The sequence below is a fragment of the Galeopterus variegatus genome, unplaced genomic scaffold, assembly GCF_000696425.1.
Source record: "Galeopterus variegatus unplaced genomic scaffold, G_variegatus-3.0.2 Scaffold296, whole genome shotgun sequence".
NCBI classification, from domain to species: Eukaryota; Metazoa; Chordata; class Mammalia; order Dermoptera; family Cynocephalidae; genus Galeopterus; species Galeopterus variegatus.
The window spans coordinates 654000-662933 of record NW_007726407.1 but is presented as its reverse complement, the minus strand read 5'-3'; the positions used below and the strand labels follow the sequence as shown (position 1 = coordinate 662933).

The 8934-nt window shown below is 42.6% G+C and overlaps 1 protein-coding gene across 1 annotated transcript in view; it reads left to right on the top strand.

Moving 5' to 3' along the window:
- The window catches only part of LOC103586021 (amyloid beta A4 precursor protein-binding family A member 1-like), a 49600-nt gene that overhangs the window by 1144 nt on the left and 39522 nt on the right, over positions 1-8934 (top strand). Inside the window, exon 2 of the mRNA XM_008567141.1 lies at positions 4-237. Coding sequence (XP_008565363.1) covers positions 4-237 — 234 coding nt within the window. The remainder of the gene's footprint in view (positions 1-3; positions 238-8934) is intronic.

The following is an 8934-nucleotide window of genomic DNA, read 5'->3' as shown; positions in this document are numbered from 1 at the left end:
CAGCAGCGGGCGGCGGACCCCGCGGGCGGCGGCGAGGCGGGGCAGCGGTACAGCAAGGAGAAGAGGGATGCCATCTCGCTGGCCATCAAGGACATCAAGGAGGCCATCGAGGAAGTGAAAACCAGGACCATTCGTTCGCCTTACACTCCCGACGAGCCCAAAGAGCCCATCTGGGTCATGCGCCAGGACATCAGCCCCACCAGGGACTGTGAGGACCAGAGGCCGGTGGACGGAGATGTAAGTCTGTGCGGGTTCGGGCTTGCTCAGCTCCACTTGCGGCCGGGAGGGCACACGGGCTCTCTGTGGCCTGTGTGTCGTGGGGAAATGACTTTATGGGATAAATGGTCTGTGGGGGCGCGAAGAACCTCTCCACGCTAAGCTTCAGGAAAGAGCTTGCACCTAAGTTTCCACTGAGTGAAACAGCAGCTGGAGAGAGTTGAGTGTTGAATGCACTTAGACTCTTGGTGGGACCCTGTGAATCGCTGGTTCCCAGACCGTACCTGGAGGACGGCTGAGAAATGGTTCCTGGGCTCACTGTCTGTCCTCCTCTCCCCACCCCCCGCCACCGTTTTCTGGTTCAGAAGGTCTGGGGTGGGGCCTAATAATTTATATTTCTAACGTCAAAATAAGAACAAGTCCAGATTGATGGAGAGAGTTTATTGAAAACGATTATTACAAAGGACAGAAGGGTAGTATTCCATCAGGTGGAGGGGGCCTGTTGTAGGGAACCTCTGACTGTAAGATCTGCAGGCGTCTCTAGAGTTAAGCACAAAGGTGTTTTCTTTTATAGGGTGGAGTAACCAAGGCTGGAAAGAACAGGGTGTGGAGAAAGGGGTTCAAAAGGGGCCTTGAACGCGTTGTAGATGAGAGAATGTTGTCACCTGAGACCAGCCTGTTTTCATGAAGGGTTGTGTGCTGGCCAAAGTTCAGGCACCTGGGGAAAGGAGAGATGCTTAACCAGTCTGGTTAACAAGCATTGTGTTCTGATCAATCAGCAGTTAAGCTAATCATTTATGAAGCGAAAAGTGGGATTTTGGAGGGTCTGTATCTGTCCTTGTCATTGGTAAGCAAGAGGGCATCGGTGAGTATGTTCTGAGTCATAGGGGAAGGGTGGCTCTTTGCAGTAAGCCACTTCCAAGAACACAAAAGGATGCGGGGGCTTCTTAACCTTCCCTGTTTTCCAGGATTGCAGGGCTCAGGTAAAGTTCAGTGTTGTCGCTAACAAAGTTCCCAGGTGATAACGGCTGGTTGTCAGGACCACAGTATGAGAACTGCTTTAAAGCAATCCCTTAAAAATTTGGGACAGGCGGTGTGGCCTCTTTGGAGGAAATCAAGGAAATCCTACTGAGCCCTTTCTTGCCAGGAGTTTCTGCAGTTTTTTTCACCCACCCTGTGACTCATTGTGGGTTTCAATAAGTGCTTAATTTTACTTCTGGTGGTAGCAGGGCATCCTTCCCACTTCACAAAAGACCTGCTTTTGGTTTTAAACCAAATTGTGATTCATTTTGAAGAGGTACACGAAGCTATTGTTGCCCGTCAACATTTTTTTTTCCCATTTTTGAAATACCTACGAAATTTGATAACACGGCAAGATTAGGTGTCATAGTCTATTCAAAATAAATCAAGAGGACTAACCTTTGTCCAACCTATCTTGCTGTAAAGATTCTCTTTTCTGCTCTGATTCACTTTTCCATTCTTTTGAATAATTTTTAAGCAATTTCATTTGAAAATGGATCTTGGAGTAAGAGAAGGGTCGAAAGGTTAAATTCAGTTTCATTTAATTCTGCGTTTTACGATTGCACCAGGCTATTTCTCACTCAGCACATATCTTGTGGCGTGAGAAGCCATCATTGTAAGCTGTTTGTTCATTTTACTTATACTTAAAGGGCTATGCAGGTCAGAGAGGTCAGTCGCTTCCTCTTTTAGTAACAGTCAACATTTGTTGTTAGCTGATTAAATTGCTAGCAGCTTTAAGGAAAGGTTGGAAACCATCAGGAGGTGCATTCTCCCCAGCAAGGGGGCAGCATTGGGTCAGTAGTTCAGACATGCACTGTATCTCTCTGTTTTCTAGAATTCTGATTCAGTTAAAACAGGTATGCTCACATGTAGAATTCTCCTTGACCTCCAGCTGTCTCCAGGTTCCTCCCAGCTAGGAGGACGGCAGTAAGCGTTTTGCAAATGAGGTGGAAATTGAATAGGTATTCAAAAGTAGAGAGCTGGCTTGAGGCCAGGTTCTACATCCTTTAGAAACTTGGAAAGCCATCAGAAAAAGCTGCAGATGCTGGCCTCTTCCTTCAGCTTCCTCTGGTGCACCAGCTCCTTGAAATGACCTGCTTAGCCATGTTGCCCCTGCAGCCTCATGACGAGCCCTGAGCACAGCCTACGGTAGGGCCAGGGACTGGCTTTTATTCACTTTAACTAGGAGGACAGCTTAACCCTCTTGTATGACGTTTTGTCCAAAAGGTAGAATTAATTATGGAATATTGAATGATGCCTTAGGAACCCCACATTGTCAGAAATTCACCTTGATCCTGTGGGCTTACTGCGTTATCAATAGTTAATATGAAGCAAAATCAAAAACCTGTGCCTTAAAATATTCCACCAGTCATTTTTAAGCTATTTGAATTTGTGGGGTGTATTTCATCTGTCATGCCGTATTTACAGGAAAGACTTTATTTGCTACTCTTTTGATGGTTTTATGCGAAGGGGGAATTATATACGAGGGTACTTCAAAAAGTTCATGGAAAGATTCCTGTTATCTTTTAATTCCATTTTTCCACAAACTTTTTTCCACATACCTTCATATGTGTGCATGTGTAACACACACATATTTTTTTCTGTTGATTTTCACCTCAGCTTCAAAAAGTATTTACTGAACAGTCATTCTGTGGATGCTGTTATAGAAAATGGAAAGGTGCTGTTAAAAAGCACTGTGGTCTGAAGTCTGTCTGGGAGGCACTTATTAAAAATGCAAGTTACTGCCCTTTCTTTCCAAAACAGAGTACCTGAGATGGGGTCCAGTGATCTGTTTTGTTTTTTGTCTTGTTTTGTCTTACTGTGTCTTGTAAATTATTCCTGAGATTCTTAAACATGTGAAAGGTTGAGAACCACTGATTTAAACGAAAAATTGTTTTATCTGGGCATTTCCCCCATGTAAGGGCAATGGATTTGAGACTTAACTAAATCTGTTATTAGCACAGATACAGTTTTAACAAAAGGGGTTGTCCCACTATAATTATGGTCAGCAGACCTGGGTAAGTGGCCCTGAAATTCCTATTACAAAAGCACGGTATTCCTAAAATGGCAAGATCAGAAAGTACAGGAAGCAAAGAAAAGGAAATTTTAAAAACCTGTATTTCCACTGGCCAGAGATAATTGCTGATAGTTACATTTGCTTTTTATTCTCTCAGAACTTCAGCATTTTTCACTTGGAGCAAACTGATATTTGTTCGCTGGTGAGTTGTACAGAACGAGGAAATAGGATTGCTAATCCGCAAGAATTTATTGAACACATATTAGACATGAGTGAGAGCATTGAGTGAAGAGCATTGTTTTCTGAAATTTGAAAAAACACTTCCGTGTGCTTTGCTTCTAGTGGGGAGTTTCTCTTTTCCAGGTATATGTTTGAGAACTACTTTCCAACCCCCTTCTTGAAAAATATTGATAATGAATGACCAGTTTTGAAAAGTTTTCACAGCCTACTGATCTCTCTTTAGACAACAAAATCATTGTGAGTAGAGAACAGAAGCACAGTAGAATTGGGAAGATTGATGTTAGGAAGCACCCAGTGTAAATTGGAGGGTTTGGGCTACTTGGGTGTGTTGTGCCACTTGAAATGGTGTTTATTTCTCCTCCCACCCAGAACTACACTAAAATGGCAGTAAGATAATAAAAAGCACAAAAACTGAGAGAGGAAACAGGAGCAGATGAGAACAAAATTGACTGACTATGGTAGAGGGGAAGTGGGGAATTGACTGACTGTGGTAGAGGTGTTAATACTCCCACATATTTCCATTTCTCCTTCCCTCCCCAGCCCCAACAAGGCTTGGAGCCTCAAGGTAAAATGCTGGTGTCACAAGATGGTCGTGCTCGTGTCCGCAGGGCCCGTGTGACCATGGTGATCTGTACTGTGAGAGAAGACTCAACCTTTGTCATTTTAAGCCGCAGGGATTTGGGGGTGCTTTGTTATCACAGAATAGCCTATTTGAGCCTAATACACTGATGAGGTTTCTGTTTAACAAATGTTTGTGAGGATTTGTGCTGTAGACTGCTCCAGAGAGGCTCAGGAATTTGAGACCCCAGATACCTCAGATGGCAGGAGTATGGGGGGATGGCTGAAAAAGAATAAGAGGATGGTTTGAAAGGCTGTCCCAGGAGATATTAGGCTTCCGGATGCCTTCTCCGCCTCTGGGAAGAAGATAGGAGTCCTCTATAAAGAAAGAGTGAACCAGAGGGGGCTGGGACTGAGAGTGCTAGCCATAGCTGAAAATGGGAACCAGGCACCTTGGGGAGACACAGGACCTGCTAAGACCCTGAGAATGCCTTAGAGTTCTTGGTTGTCAGGTTTAGAACCCACCCACCCTTGGACCCCAGTCCCTAGCCCAAGAGAAAGTACCTGCATATACTGATGTTTGGGGGTTTCCCAGCACATCTTGTTTCCTTACCTGATCACCCCACAGAGAAGGTTCCTGCCTCTTATGAATCTCCCAGTAGGCTTTTTGGGGACCCACAGTTAAATATGAATGAATAGCTAAGGACCATCAGACATTCAAAGAATATCTCCAACATGAAAGACAAAGACATGAGAAAATCAAATGGAAAAAGGCACTTGGAGAAATAGACAGTGCTCAGAGGAAGAGAAGACTATAAGACACGTATAATCAATATCTTCAGAAATGTAGGAGAAGGTAAGGGGGCCATTAAATTAGAATAGAATGTTATTTTTAAAAGCATTCTTTAAAAGAAAAAGAATTCAAACTAAAAAATATGATCAGAAATTTATAGTGAAAAGGAGAATAAACTTCAGTAGAAAAGTTAGAAGACAAGGTTGAGGAAATCTTCAAGGCAATAGAACAGTTATGGCAGAAAGATGGAAATTAGGAAAATAGATACAAAATGGACAGGGGAATTATGAAAAACTATTTCTTGGAGCCAGAGGACATGCCAGTTTCCAGATTAAAAGATTCCACTGGGTACCTATCTAGAACAATGAAATCAATCAAACAAAAATGGAAATTGCAGAACGAAAGTAGGGAAGGAAGGATCCTACAGGCTTTCAGGGAGGTAAAAACAGGTTACAGATGATCAGGAATCACAATGGTTTTGGACTTCTCATAAGCAACACTGGAAACTGGGAGGCCTGTACCCGGTCTGATTTCCGGTTTAGTGCAAGGGTGAAATAAAGATGTTTTCAGACAGGTAGGGTCCCCGAAAATTTACCTCCCATGTATCCTTTCTCAGGAGGCTGCTAGAGGATTGCTCTCCCCAAATGGGAGAATCAACCAAGAAAAAGATGCAAGATCCAGGAAACAGAGTCCAACACAGGAATGCAGCAGGGGGGATCTCCAGGTGACGGGAAAGGAGATGCCAGGATGACAACAACGTAGAAGACCAATGTAGCAGTCAGTCCAGTGTGGACTGGAGCTTGGAGGGCTCCAGTTAGGTCTTTAGAAAGAGTGGAACTGAGATTTTCTGATATGTTTGCACTGCCAGGGGTTTTAGATGGCTTTAGGAGAGTTTGGCATACATTATTGATCAGTACATAGAAAACTAATAAAATGGTAAAACAGTTATTTACCTCACTAAAAACACTTGTTAGGCAAGAAATGCAATAACAGTAATATGCATGTGGCTCAGCAGGAAAGAGCACATGCGGAGTCTTCAGAATGCAAGCCCTGAATGTTGATTAACCAAAAACTGTAGTATTGATAAGGGAATATGAAGTATAAAATAAATAAATCTTAATTGTTTATAGTAGAAGCCAAGAAATAATGTCTAAAATGGAAAAACCGAAGGAGGCAGTGTAAACACATTATTTATGAATACGAAAGTCAATACCAGAAGAAAATGCTAGAAGAGTTGGGAGTGGAACCGTGGAGCAGAGAAGAGTAGGGAAAAGGACTTTGATTTTTGCCATAAGCTGTACAGTATTGTTTGGCTTTAAAAATCCTATTTATGTATTTCTTTGCCCTAAGTTGAAAATATAAGAGCTGGAATCATTCTTCGGTTTCTCTCACTGTAGGTAGGGATCATCTCGTTGTTAATGTTTTCTTGGAAGAATAGAGGACAAGCATTTTTGTATATTATGTGCATGATCTGTAGGAAATGACTGCTTTATTATCCACGTTATATGGTAAGAGAAGTGCACTCAGTTCTTCATCCTAATTTCATGTGTGTTTGTGTTAAGCACACACTCTTTCATTTGGCTTACATTACACAAATAAGACTAAAGAAGTAAAAGTAGGTCAAGGCAGGGGCTGTACCACTTAAGGTGAAGAACGCTAATTAGTAAGTGGATCTGCACCTTGACAATGAAAAACCTGAAGCGTTTGGTAGCTGTGGGCTTGATAGTGTGTTTAGAGTTTAGAAGCTGCAGAACCCTTGTGGGTGGGAAGGATAGTGAGATAGTGGCAAGAATACTAACTGCAGTGGGAATGGTGCTTGCTGAGGTCAAGTGCAGATGCATTGATTTCTCCTCTGTTTCATATACTTCTGTAGGTTAATAGTCTTTGCTTTAAAAATGAAATGTTTTTGAGATGACTTCTCTTACCAGAGTGCATTTAATAGCTCATTCTGCAACTTAGGACCCTCAGTAAAGTGTCATATCCCTGCCAATGGGGAGTAGCGCTCTTAAGTGACAGAACTTAGTTGTCAGTAACAACAACAACAACAACAACAACAACAAAATGAGCCATTTTGCTGTGAACTGTGAGGACCTGATGTGACTGGGGTAGGTTTTTTAAAGATATAATGATCGTACTGTTACATCTTCAAAATGAAAAGACTGGACCTTGAAATCCCCTTTGAAGAGCAGATGATTCATTTCAATCGTGGAAAAAACAAAAGGAGATAGGAGAACATTTGCTTTTGCTCTCTGCTCCTGAACTTGAAGTATTATCTCCAGTTGTTTTAACTCACCTTTAAGTTTCACCTGTCAGTTCAGCTCCAGGCCAGTTCTGTTGCCTGGCCGGTGTCTCCCCACTGACATCAGACCACGTTGGAATCACCCGAGCAAAACTTGTCTAGTGATCTGCACACCACAAGGCAAGTTCTCCAATTACTTTGTGCTCCATGGAATAAAAGAAAATGATGGGTAAGATTGATTTTTTTTTCTTAAAACCCCCTGGCTCCATTTTTTGCTCTTTGCCTGACCTCACTCGCAAGAGGAATTTTTTTCAATTTTTTTAAGGATTCTCCAGACAGTATGTATGTGAAATTGTGTCAAGAAATGCTGGGACAAGCAACAGGGAAGGAAATGGACAATCTAGCTGGAGAGAATTTTACCACTTTCCATTTTTCTCCTGTGCAACACAGAGGGCCACATGTTGGGTGTCTGACATGCTCAACGCACAGGGCCACATGTGTGTTTGGGCGTCTGACATGCTCACTTACTAAGTGGGGGCTCTAGAAGCTGCCCAGAAGTCTTTATAAAATTGTGTTCTCTGCCTCAGTATTTTCTCTGATAAGTGGACGAGGGCAGTGTCAGGGAGGAAGGGAAGGTGCAGGGAGAGGAACAGGTGTGTCGTACATAACTGAACTCCATGTGTAACCCAGTTAAATCCGGGAGCCCATGTAGCCTTAGGGAGTTATGAAATGCGATTTGTCTATAAACATCATTTTTAAAACAAAAAATGCCAAATCTGCTTCTGCTTTTCCAACTGGCCTCCATCGCACACTTCTTACCACACTGGCTCTCATCTCTGTCCAGATCACATTCCTATTCAATAAAGACAAGGCCTCACTCTTTAAACTGTAGATTCTAGGATTACAAACTTCTTGATGAGAATCTCTGGAGGTTGGGTTTTGTTATAGGTATTTCTGAGGCACAGTCAGCATTGCTAACCACCACCTTAAACTGTGGACTATAATTTAAGAATTAATTCTTTAGTATCTTATTTTCCACTTTTTCCTGTGTGTTAGCCTATTGCCTCTGTAATTTACTGTCAGTATAATGCAGGCACCGTCCATGCTTTATCCTACTCTTGTATATCTCACAGAGCAAGTCAGTGAGTATTCATTATATGTAAATCTTTGTCTTACAGTTGACTTGCAGCAAATACCTTGAGTTGGTCACCTGCTTTCCTTCTTGGCTTCAGGTTCCTCATTAGTAAAATGAGTTATAGGATTTCTTTCCCAGGGTGACTATGAGAGAAAATAGTTTTGCACATCTTGAGTCCTCTGTGGAAATCTGAAATAAGAATCACACGTTTGGTGTGCTTATTGCCTGAGGAAGTCAGAGCTGACTTAACATTTAGAGTTGGTCGTTGCAGAGTGAATCAGGGGGAGTTGGCGTTGAGCATCCCTTGCTCACCTTCTCTGGGCCAGTGTTTCCCTTCTGCTGTCCCCAGCACTCAGATCCCTCACTGTGTCACCATCTTGGTCAGGCAGTCTGATGACCCTAGCTCTCAGCCTCTACCTGAAGCAGCCTGTTTTTCCCAGGACTGGTCTGATTAAGTCAAACTAAACTACTAGTTAGTGATAATGGCAATATGCACCTTCCCCATCAGATAACATTTACCTTTTATTGGCATCCTACTCCTGATTCCAGAGACCAGTGGAGAAGGTAATTTGAAGCACAAAACCATTTCAGAACTAACACTTCTTAGTCAGAAACCAGACACTCTTTTTTTTTTTTTTTCCTTTTTTTTGTCTTTTTTTTTCGTGTCCGGCAACGGATCGCAACCCTCAGTGTCGCACCCGCACCGGACCGGACCT